The sequence below is a fragment of the Zootoca vivipara genome, chromosome Z (assembly GCF_963506605.1).
Source record: "Zootoca vivipara chromosome Z, rZooViv1.1, whole genome shotgun sequence".
Classification (NCBI taxonomy): Eukaryota; Metazoa; Chordata; class Lepidosauria; order Squamata; family Lacertidae; genus Zootoca; species Zootoca vivipara.
This window is the reverse complement of record NC_083294.1, coordinates 44,664,307-44,676,523: the sequence shown is the minus strand read 5'-3', so window position 1 is coordinate 44,676,523 and position 12,217 is coordinate 44,664,307. Positions and strand designations below refer to the sequence as shown.

Here is a 12,217-nt window from a genome sequence, read left to right as displayed (position 1 = left end):
TAGATCTTGATCGCTTTCTCTTTTCATCCATATCCATAATAGGGCGCCTCTGCCCTCTTCCAAGATGGCGCTGGTGCCTCCTCTGCCCACTTCCTGCTCATAATATGGTGCCTTTGCCCTCTTCCAAGATGGCGCCAATGCCGCCTCTGCCCACTCTCTGCTCATAATATGGTGCCTTTGCCCTCTTCTAAGATGGCGCCGGCGCCTCCTCTGCCCACTTCACGTGGCAATTCCCGCTCATATGGTGCCTTTTCCCTTTTCCAAAATGGCGGCGGCGCCTCTGCCCGCTTCTCCTTGAAAGTCCCTCCCCTCTTGCCGCTTCTCATAATGGCGTCTTTGCTTCAGCTTCAAAAGTGGCACCAGTGCCCTTGTCAAAGATGGCGGATGTGCCTTTAGCCCTTGAAAGACAGCTTCCGCCCTCACTTCCTTTGCCTTGTGCCAAAAGGGTGCCTTCCCTCTTCCAAGATGGCGCCACCGACTTCTCCCACCCGCTATTGCTGCTGCTGCTGCCCTCAGAAAGGACCCTCCAATATCATGGGCAGGATTTCAATAGGAGGAAAGGTTGGGGTTGCGGCGCTCATCTTGCTTTACTGGCCAAGGTAGACGGCGTTTGTTCGCAGACAGTTTTTCTGGGTAATTTAACCATCTTAAATGCTGTAACTAAATTATATGCTCCTGGGGGGTTGGAATGGGTGTGTATGTATGTGTGTGTGGGGGGGGGGTTGTAATTGTGTTTTTATTTTGTTTCAATTTCATAAAATCCCATAAATTCCTAAATGATATAATAATGACCATAATTATTTTATATTGCTTTAATTAAATATGTCTAAATACATAATCATGAACAAGGAGCAGCAGAACAGAGTAGAGGGGCTCAGAGATATAATAATAAGGGTATAAATAATCAAATTATTATTGTTGTTAATAAGATTATTATGCGCTGCTCTGGTTTCGCTAGAAGCACCTTAGTCATGCTGGCCACATAGAATAGAATAGAATTTAATAGCTTTATTGTCATTGTACATAGTACAACAAAATGAGCATTTAAGGGTGCTCATCAATGGCTCCTCTTCATCCTGGAGAGTAGTGACTAGTGGGGTGCCACAGGGTTCTGTCTTGGGCCCAGTCTTATTCAACACCTTTATCAATGACTTGGATGATGGGCTTGAGGGCATCCTGAGCAAGTTTGCAGACGACACCAAATTGGGAGGGGTGGCTAACACCTTAACAAAATGACCTTAACAGATAAGACAACTGGGCCAAAGCAAACAAGATGGCTTAGGGAGCTGGGCATGTTTAGCCTGGAGAAGAGAAGGTTAAGGGGTAATATGATAGCCATGTTCAAATATATCAAAGGATGTCATATAGAGGAGGGTGAAAGGTTGTTTTCTGCTGCTCCAGAGAAGCGGACACGGAGCAATGGATTCAAGCTACAAGAAAGAAGCTTCCACCTCAACATTAGGAAGAACTTCCTGACAGTAAGAGCTGTTCGGCAGTGGAATTTGCTACCAAGGAGTGTGGTGGAGTCTCCGTCCTTGGGCTTTGGGGGTGGAATGGCCTTTGTGGCTTTGGCTGGGGTGGTGGGGACGTCGGGGTAGGGCCTGGATTGTTGGGTGGGTGTCAGGGTCCGACCTTGGACTTTGGGTGTGAAATGGCCCTTTGGGCGGTGGTTGATGACATAACAATTTGGCCCCGCCCTCGGATAGCTGCCTTTTCTATTGGATGCTGCTGGAGTCTTCAGAGCCTTTGCTGGTGACGTCTAATTTGGGCGCCACTTTTTGTGTTTAATCATTATTTTAGGTATGAAAGGTGTTTAAAAAAATATTTTAAAAATTATGCCAGATCCTTCCCTGATGGGCATGGAATGTTGTGTCCTAATTTGATCCAATTTGGTTCAGCGGTTACAGAGGAAGGGTGCATAGCTGCCAAGTCTCCCGTATTCCCCGGGAAATCCCCGTTTTCCCAGCTGTTCCTAGCTGAAAAAAACAGCTTTTTTTGTTTTCCCCCGGTTTATTCTGCCGCGGCGGCCATTTTGGAACTGGGCGGAGCATGCTCAGAAGCGACTTTTTAAATATATACCGTGTTTCCCCTTTTTTAAGACGTAGTCAGAAAGTAAGCCATGGCAGCATTTTTTATCATTAGTGAAATCTAAGACACCCCCCGAAAATAAGACATACCTCCATGCGAGACCGCCAAGCGCCCCAGCCAGCCAGAGGGGCCTGGAACCGGCTGCTGTTGCTGCAGTGAACGCATGGAGCGCCCTGCAGCACCTGGCCTCTTTTTTTCTTTTCTTTTTTTTGGGCTGCCCGAGGCCTGCCGCCCCGCCACCGGAACCGGCGGCTGCAGAGCGGAGCGCTCCGAAACAGCGAGCGCTCGGAGCGCCCTGCAGCACCTGGCTTCTTCTTTTGCGGGGGGGGGGGAGCTGCCCGAGGCCTGCCGCCCCGCCGCCGGAACCGGCGGCTGCAGAGCAGAGCGCTCCGAAGCGCCGAGCGCTCGGAGCGCCCTGCAGCGCCTGGCCTCTTCTTTTTTTGGGGGGGAGGAGCTGCCCGAGGCCTGCCGCCCCGCCGCCGAAACCGGCGGCTGCAGAGCAGAGCGCTCCGAAGCGCCGAGCGCTCGGAGCGCCCTGCAGCGCCTGGCCTCTTCTTTTTTTGGGGGGGAGGAGCTGCCCGAGGCCTGCCGCCCCGCCGCCGAAACCGGCGGCTGCAGAGCGGAGCACTCCGAAGCGCCGAGCGCTCGGAGCGCCCTGCAGCGCCTGGCCTCTTCTTTTTTTGGGGGGGGGAGGAGCTGCCCAAGGCCTGCCGCCCCGCCGCCGGAACCGGCGGCTGCAGAGCGGAGCACTCCGAAGCGCCGAGCGCTCGGAGCGCCCTGCAGCGCCTGGCCTCTTCTCTTTTTGTTTGGCTGCCCGAGGCCGGCGGCTGCAGAGCGGAGCGCTCCGAAGCGCCGAGCGCTCGGAGCCCCCTGCAGCGCCTGGCCTCTTCTTTTGGGGGGAGAGCTGCCCGAGGCCTGCCCCCCGCCGCCGGAACCAGCGGTCTGCAGCGCCGAGCGCCCGGAGCGCCCAGCAGCGCTGGGCGGAGCGCCGAGCCAGCAGCCTGCCGCCTCGGTGCCGCGCAGAGCGCCCAGCAGCACCCCGAGCCAGTGGCCTGGCCCTTCCGAGGAGGCCTTAAGGTACAAGGCATCCCCTGAAAATAAGACACCGTCTGTTTTTTTGAGTAAAAAAAGTTATAAGACGGTGTCTTAAAAAGGGGGAAACACGGTATATAACAATTTATTAAATTTTCCAATTAAAACACATTTAAAGACATTAAACAAAAACAAACATTCAAAACAACACAATACATACATCGCTCTTTTTACTCCTCTCACAATCTTCTATTAACAATGCTCCGCCGAGCTTGACTTCCCTCCCTCCCCTCAATAGGTTTTCTAATCAGTTCTTATCTCGCAGTTCCTTTATATCTTCTCATTAAAGTCAATTTGTAGGATTTATTTCAACCCTGCAAGTGTTTTTAAACTTCTACAGTTCTTTTCCATATAGTCCACAAATTTACTCCAATCTCTTAGAAACTTTGTTTCCCCTTGGTCCCGGATCCTGCTAGTCAGTCTCGCTAATTCTGCGTAGTAGTCCATCATTTTTGTCTGCCTGCTCAGAAGCGACTTTTGATGCTGCTCTGCCCAGTTCCAAAATGGCTGCAGTGCGACTTCTGGCACGGCGGTCATTTTGGAACTGGGCAAAGCAGCACCAAAAGTCGCTTCTGAGCATGCTCCGCCCATTTCCAAAATGGCGGCAGCACTACCTCCGGTCTGCTACTTCCGGCCCGGTCCCTTATTTCTCCGACAGCAACTTGGCAGGTATGGAAGGGTGTCAAATCCGCGTACGCAGTGTGAACATTTATATATATATATATATAGATTTTGCAACGATTATATTAAAATCTCCCAGCAGTGGCAAGAGCATGTGCAGAGTGCCGTTGCCCAGAACAACCCCATGGAGGCTCCTTCACCGGACAGAGCAGGACACAGAAGAAGATTCCATTTCCATTTATTGCTAGACCACCCAATCCCCTGGAGGTTTAAAAATCACCATATGCAAAACGCAGAATATGCAAATGCAGAATATGCAAAAATCATCAATGGAAGAAAAATAATCAGCCCTCTCCCCCCCCAAAGAGAACCCTATTATTATTTATTAACTTGTAGCAAGAACGATAGATAGATAGATAGATAGAGGTAGATGTAAATGTCATGTAAATGCTAAATTTCAAAATTCAACGAGAGAACCTTTGGTAAATTACAAGATCAATTATATCCAGAGCGTTCCCCTGATCCACCTAGCTGATATCTCCTTCCCCAGAAGACGTGAGTGGACTTCTTCGGAAGAAACTCTGCTCTTCATCATGCTGCTCCCCACTAGGTCCTCTTATCCCAGGACGGTCCTGAGTTTGAGTCCCGTTCGATCTCCAACAGACTGAGAGGGAAGGAGTCCCCAAGTTGGAGTTAATCAGTTGGGGGTGGGATCTCAAGGACAAGGTGGGCCACCAACTTTGGAGAAGCTTCTTGAGGTCTTGGTGGACCACCAACTTGGGAGAAGGTTCTCCAGGTCTTGGTGGACCACCAACTTTGGAGAAACTTCTCAAGGTCTTTGTGGGCCACCAACTTTGGAGAAGCTTCTTGAGGTCTTGGTGGACCACCAACTTGGGAGAAGGTTCTCGAGGTCTTGGTGGACCACCAACTTCACCTGAGCCTCACCAAGTTAATTTCAAGAGGGAGGAATGCCAGGTTCTGCTTTGAGGGAGGAGGAACCAGAAGGACCTGGGAGAAGGATCTCAAGGTCTTGGTGGACCTTCATCTTCCGGGCTTGGGGGTCCTCAGGACAGGGTGGCCGGACCTTCAGGGGCCGATGGGACTCGAGGTTCTGGAGCTGTTCTGGACTGGCCAAGTTCTTAAGCAGGTGGTTCTCTCGTTGCAGGCGCCCGTTCTTCTCCAGAAGCTCCCGGATCTGGTCCTTCAGGAGGTCCACCTCCTCTCGCACAGTGTAGACCAGATGGGTCTTCACCAGTTCCTGCCAGGGAGAGATTGGGGTTGAGTCAAGGGCAGGAATCTCAAGAGGAATGGGTGCAGAGTGGACCTTACCTTCCAAGTCCCGGACTGCAGAATCCGCGACTGGCAGCCGTGTGACACCAAAAGTTGCATCGACGTAACTTCCGGTGTCGCTTTGCCCTTCTATGGGCACCAAAAAATGGCCGCCGGTGGCTTCAAAAGTCGCCTGTACGCATGTCAGGAAGTGCGTTGACACCAACTTCCGGTGTCGCCCCGCCCATCTATGGGCACCAAAAATGGCCGCCGCCGACACCGGAAGTCACGTCTATGCACTTCCGGACATGCGTAGGTTTCCATGATCAAGATGACAATTTTACCCAAAATCCTTTTCCTATTCCAAAACATCCCTATCATCATCGGAACAAAATACTTAAAAGAGTGGCAAAAGGATTTAGCTGATTTTATATGGCAGGGCAAAAAGGCAAGAATGAAGATGGAAATTTTAAAGAATTCAAAGGAACTCGGCGGATTTGCCTTACCGGACTTGGAAAAATATTTTGAGGCAGCCTGCTGGATCTGGATAAAAGATTGGTTGACCTTAGGAAAACCTGATATCTTGGAGATAGAGGGAGTAAGCAAAATTTATGGGTGGCATGGATATCTATAATATGGAAAGGGAAAGAAAAACAAAGAATTCCAAAATCATATTATAAGAAGGGCCCTATGGGAGGTGTGGGAGAGAACTAAAGGAAAAATAATAGAGAAAACTCCCTGGTGGACATCACCAGTGGAGGCAAATGCCACCCTAAAATGTTATGCAAGACAGGTATGGCCCACATACAGAGAATTAACAGACAACGTTAATTGAATTATTAAACTTAAAGAATATGAAGAACTTAAGGTTAAAGGATTATCGTGGCTCGAATACTTCCAATTGAAAGCAACTTTTGATAAGGATATTAAAACGAGGGGGTTTGGTGAAATAAATACAAGGTTTGAGAAAGAAATTTTCAATACTAATGATAAAAATCTTTCGAAAATGTACAGGGTACTAAGGGAACCTGAACAAGAGCAGGAAATAAAGGATAAATATATTACAAAATGGGAACAAGATCTAGGATATACGATAGACTATACTAAATGGAAAGAATTTTGGGAGAAACGAATTAACTTTACAGCCTGTTATACATTAAAAGAGAATTTTATGAAAGTATACTATAGGTGGTACCTAACGCCAGAAAGAATAGCAAAAATAAATAAAAGCAGTAACAACAAATGCTGGAAATGTCAACAGGCGATAGGGACAACGTACCATTTATGGTGGTTGTGCCCTAGAATAAAAAAGTTTTGGGAGATGATTCACCAAGAAATTCAAACATTAATTAAGACACCGTTTAGCAAAAGGGCAGAGCCATATTTACTAGGAATTCTCAACAGCGATATACCATCAGATAAGATCAACATTTTCCTATATGCAACAACAGCAGCTATGATGATGATTGTGAAAGTCTGGAAAGAACCTATTATACCAACGAAAGGGGTCTGGATTGATAAGCTTTGTGAATACCTGGAGCTAGCCAAACTAACAGACTTGATACGTAACAAACCTAGAATAAAACCAAAATCCAGTGGGAATGTCTAAACAAATATTTAAGGAAATTAGGAGTGGGGAAGGAAACATGGTTGTGTTTAGAATAACTATGCAGGGTAAATGTATAAAAAGAAGTTTAAAGTGCTTCGTCTCGTAGTATATGTAACCGTGATTGTTATTGAGAGGACAACTGTATAAAAGTTTTGAAAGGTTTATTTCTGTGTTCAGTGCGGTGGAAGTACTGTAACAAATGTAGATAAGAGATGACTGTTGATACAGTCCTTCTTTCTTTTTTCTTTTCTTTTCTTTTCTTTTCTTTTCTTTCCTCCCCCCCCCCAATCTCTCTTTTCTTTTCTTTTTCTTCTCCTTTTTTAACTTTCTACTTCTTTCTCTTTCCCTCCCCTTTTCTTTTTCTTTCTTTATTGCATATTAGTCTTTTTGAGATTTTAAACGTATGTAAACGTTATGAAAATTGAATTTATATACTGTATATATATGTATGTATTGTTCTTTGCAATAATAAATATATTTTTTAAAAAAAGACATGCGTAGATGCAACTTTTGAAGCTGGTCGGCGGCCATTTTTGGTGCCTATAGAAGGGCAAATCGGAAAGGAAAAAAAGGGCCGCCGGCAGGAGAAAAATGGGAGGCGAAGTGATACGGGGGACCACCGGGAAAAGGTAAGTAAAAACGGGGGTTTCCTGGGGGAAACGGGGTACTTGGCAGCTATGGAGTGGACAGGCACCAGCCCCCTCAAGGCGAGACTCACCAGGGCCTGCTCAATCTTGTCGCCGATGGCTCTCGAATCTGGATCACTGCAGTGAGAGAGGGAAAGAAGAAGGGAAAGCAGAGTGAGACCCGGATCGGCTCCTTTTCTGAGGGCCACTAGGTGGGGCTCTAACCCAATGTTCTAACCCAGGGAATTCCACACCTATGCCCGCCTGCACCCACTGCCAACCTCATCTCTGCATTGCAGCAGGTTGGGCTAGATGACACTGGGTGTCCCTTCTCTTGGGGGATTCCTTCATTGCAGGGGGTTGGGCTAGATGACCCCCCAGGGTCCCCTTCCCTTCTCCATCATTCTGGGATCACCACACGCCTTTTCCTCGCTCCCTGGCAAGAGATTGGGGCTTGGCTGCCAGCAGACGCAGGACTAGAAAAACAGGAAGCGGCTTTGAGAGATGCCTCAACTTCGGGGGCACGTCGAGATTACATAAGGAGGGAGCAAAACATGTTGTGGGTCAGACTGTGCCAAAAACCTCCCTTCTAGCACCCTCTCCTAGCCCGACCCCAAAAAAGCAGGAATCCCCCAAGAGAAGGGACGCCCATTGTACATTTTTAATTTTCACTGTGTCTTTTTATTGTGATGTCTTTTACTTTCTTATGATGTCTTGCATTGTGTATTTTTAATTTTTATGTATTTCCCCCCCTAATGCATTTCTTTTTAATGCATTTTTATGATTACGTAGTTGATAATGTATTTTTATTTTTACATGTTTTTTATTTTACTTTTATATGTTTTATTTTACTGTAATGTCTTTTATTATGAAATAGAAGGGCCAACAATTATATAATCCAAAATTATAAAACTGAAACTAAGATATTTTTCTTTTATTTTAGGTAAGGTAAAGGTAAAAGGACCCCTGACCATTGGGTCCAGTCGTGACCGACTCTGGGGTTGCAGCGCTCATCTCGCATTATTGGCCGAGGGAGCCGGCGTACAGCTTCCAGGTCATGTGGCCAGCATGACAAAGCCGCTTCTGGCAAACCAGAGCAGCATATGGAAACGCCGTTTACCTTCCCGCTGTAGCGGTTCCTATTTATCTACTTGCATTTTGACGTGCTTTCGAACTGCTAGGTTGGCAGGAGCTGGGACCGAGCAACGGGAGCTCACCCCGTCGCGGGGATTCGAACCGCCGACCTTCTGATCAGCAAGCCCTAGCCCTAGGCTCAGTGGTTTAACCCACAGCGCCACCTGGGTCCCCATTTTAGTGTTATCCAAATTTGTTACAGATTTCTATTTTTGTCACAAAAAAACAAGGAAAATCTAGGCCAACCCCCTGAAACACAGGAATCTCCATACAAAAAGGGATACCCAGAGTTATCCAGACGTAACCCCCCAAAGCAGGCAGCTCCGTATGGAAAAATCTAACCCACCCAAAGCATCGGATCATCTGATAATGTTGGCGTGCGGACCTCGAACCCGCCACCTCCTCCTCCTCTCCTGGGAAGAAGAACACGCCGTTCTCTTCCCCACCTCTCCTGATCCAAATTTTTTTTCTCCCTGCTTGGCAGGCGGCCAGTTCCAGCTGCTGGGCGGATCCTGCTCCTGGCAGGACTCCCAGTTCCCGGCCAGCCAGCACACCAGGACACGAACCCGAGGTGGTAATCTCAGGAATGTCAACATTGGAGGACGAAGCTGGAAGGGGCACTCAGGGTCACCTAGTCCAACCCCCTGCCATGCAAGCGTGCATTTTTATTTTTATGTCTTTTATGATTTTTTTTGTTTTTAATGTATTTCCTTATCTACCCTGTTTTTCCAAAAATAAGACGTAGCCATAAAATAAGCCGTAGTGGGATTTTTAAGCATTCAAGGAATCTATGCCCGAAAATCATAGAATCATAGTTGGAAGAGACCACAAGGTCAGCTAGTAGAATCATAGAATCATAGAGTTGGAAGGGACCCCGAAAGGCCATCCAGTCCAACCCCCTGCCAAGCAGGAAACACCATCAAAGCATTCTTGACATATGCCTGTCAAGCCTCTGCTTAAAGACCTCCAAAGAAGGAGACTCCACCACACTCCTTGGCAGCAAATTCCACTGCCGAACAGCTCTTACTGTCAGGAAGTTCTTCCTAATGTTTAGGTGGAATCTTCTTTCTTGTAGTTTGAATCCATTGCTCTGTGTCCGCTTCTCTGGAGCAGCAGAAAACAACCTTTCTCCCTCCTCTATATGACATCCTTTTATACATTTGAACATGGCTATCATATCATAGAATCATAGAATCCTAGAGTTAGAAGAGACCACAAGGGCCATCCAGTCCAACCCCCTGCCAAGCAGGAAACACCATCAAAGCATTCTTGACATATGTCTGTCAAGCCTCTGCTTAAAGACCTCCAAAGAAGAAGGAGACTCCACCACACTCCTTGGCAGCAAATCCCACTGCCAAACAGCTCTTACTGTCAGGAAGTTCATCCTAATGTTTAGGTGGAATCTTCCACCTATTTAAATAAGCCATAGTGATAGGCGCAGCAGCAATGCCCGCCATGGCAGGAGGAGGAGGAGGAGGAGGAGGAGGAGGAAGAAAAAAAGACATCCCCTGAAAATAAGCCATAGTGTTGTTTTTTGAGGAAAAATAAATATAAGACGGTGTCTTCTTTTCGGAGAAACACGGGTAATAGGAGGGACACCCAAGGTCAACCAGTCTAATTACCTTCCGACACTGCAACCGTAGGATTGCAGTGTCATGATAGCCATGTTCAAATATATGAAAGGATGTCATATAGAGGAGGGAGAAAGGTTGTTTTCTGCTGCTCCAGAGAAGCGGACACGGAGCAATGGATTCAAACTTCAAGAAAGAAGATTCCACCTCAACATTAGGAAGAACTTCCTGACAGTAAGAGCTGTTCGGCAGTGGAATTTGCTACCAAGGAGTGTGGTGGAGTCTCCTTCTTTGGAGGTCTTTAAGCAGAGGCTTGACAGCCATCTGTCAAGAATGCTTTGATGGTGTTTCCTGTTTGGCAGGGGGTTGGACTGGATGGCCCTTGGGGTCTCTTCCAACTCTATAATTCTATGATTTCTTCCCTCGTTTTACGCAAAGATTCAGCCTTGCTGGCATCACCTTCCTATTGACCAACCCGGCGAATTCATTTCTGGAATCATGACTGAATCATCAAAATCACCATCACGCTGGGGAAACCCAGCCAGACAGGCGGGGTATAATTATTTATTATTATTATTATTATTATTATTATTACCCGCCTTTTGGCTGCCCCCCCCAAACCCGCCTATTCTATGATTTCATCTTGCCCTGGTGCTGAGGTGCGGAGATCGCCCCGGCGCCCCCGCCCTTGCAGCGCACAGCATGGCTTCCGTGCGGCTTTGCCATGCAGCGCCCCGCCTACCGGCTCAGCGCTCTGGCGCCCCGCGCCACCGGGACTATACCTAGAGCCAGCCCTGTATTTCACGGTGCTTTACTTGGGGTTGGACTAGATGACCCCCAGGCCTCCTCTGAATCCACATCCCCATTCCTCGGGGGAATCTTCCAGCTGCTTCTGGGGTCCCGACGTGCGGCAAGACCCGCCCAGACCCGCTCGCACAAACAACACGTGTTGGCTGGCGTGCTTCCTGTTGCTCCGGGGAAACGCCCGCTCGGCGACAGCCAAGGATGCAGAACCGAAAAGGACCGTAATCTCAGGTCTGTCAACATTGAAGGATCATAGAATCATAGAGTTGGAAGAGACCCCAAGGGCCATCCAGTCCAACCCCCTGCCAAGCAGGAAACACCATCAAAGCATTCTTGACATATGCCTGTCAAGCCTCTGCTTAAAGACCTCCAAAGAAGGAGACTCCACCACACTCCTTGGCAGCAAATTCCACTGCCACTGGATGAAGCTGGAAGGGGCACCCAGGGTGATATAGCCCAACCCCCTACCATGCAAGCGTGCCTTTTTTATTTTTATGTCTTTTTATTTCTATGTCTTTTCGTATCTACCCATCAGTGCTGGTAGAAGCGGACACGGAGCAGTGGATTCAAACTACAAGAAAGAAGCTTCCACCTCAACATTCCTGACAGTCAGAGCTGTTCGACAGTGGGATTTGCTGCCAAGGAGTCTCCTTCTTTGGAGGTCCTTAAGCAGAGGCTTGACAGGCACATGTCAAGAATGCTTTGGTGGTGTTTCCTGCTTGGCAGGGGGTTGGACTGGATGGCCCTTGTGGTCTCTTCCAATTCTATGATTCTTGACAGATGGCTGACAGCAATGCGTGGCCGGGTCAGCTAGTAGAATCATAGGGGGTTGGACTGGATGGCCCTTGTGGTCTCTTCCAACTCAAGGATTCTAGGAAGAACTTCCTGACAGTAAGAGCTGTTCGACAGTGGGATTTGCTGCCAAGGATTCTATGATCCAGCCCCCCCCGCCCCCAAGCCCTCCTCTCTCAGCTCCAGCACCCAGGAGGACAGGTGGCCCAACGACCCCTAGCGGCACCCACCTGCGGAAGAAGAGGATGGAGAGGAGGGTCCTGTCGGCGGGGTCTCGCTTCTGGCAGACCAGCTGCAGCAAAGCTTGCTTGGGGGTGGCCCTGGGGAGGTTGCCCCGGGGCCCCCGCTGGTAGCCCCGTCGCCGGCTCTCCTCCTCGGAGAAGGTCGACATGGATGGCTCCCTCCCGCGCCCGGTCTCCAAGAGCCAAGCAGGAGATCTCAAGATGCCCCAAACCGAGATCTTCCTCTTGCCCAAGCAAGGAGAGGTCTCCTCTGAGCCACAGGAACCCAGCGATCTCCTGGGCTGGGCAAAGCCAGCCAACCCGCTGTCCCCGTGGTTAGGTTAGAGAGCTAGCTACCTCCTCCTTGGCACACACATACCCACACCCCGC

The 12,217-nt window shown here is 48.7% G+C and overlaps 1 protein-coding gene across 1 annotated transcript; it reads right to left on the bottom strand.

Moving 5' to 3' along the window:
- Positions 1-4,023: 4,023 nt before the first annotated feature.
- Positions 4,024-12,217, bottom strand: LOC132591546 (TSC22 domain family protein 1-like). Its single transcript, XM_060270627.1, has 3 exons — positions 11,837-12,217; positions 7,398-7,443; positions 4,024-5,059 (listed from the first exon to the last, which is right to left on the bottom strand). Exons 1-3 carry the CDS (start codon positions 11,995-11,997, stop codon positions 4,757-4,759), a joined length of 510 nt encoding a protein of 169 aa, XP_060126610.1. The 5' UTR covers positions 11,998-12,217; the 3' UTR covers positions 4,024-4,756.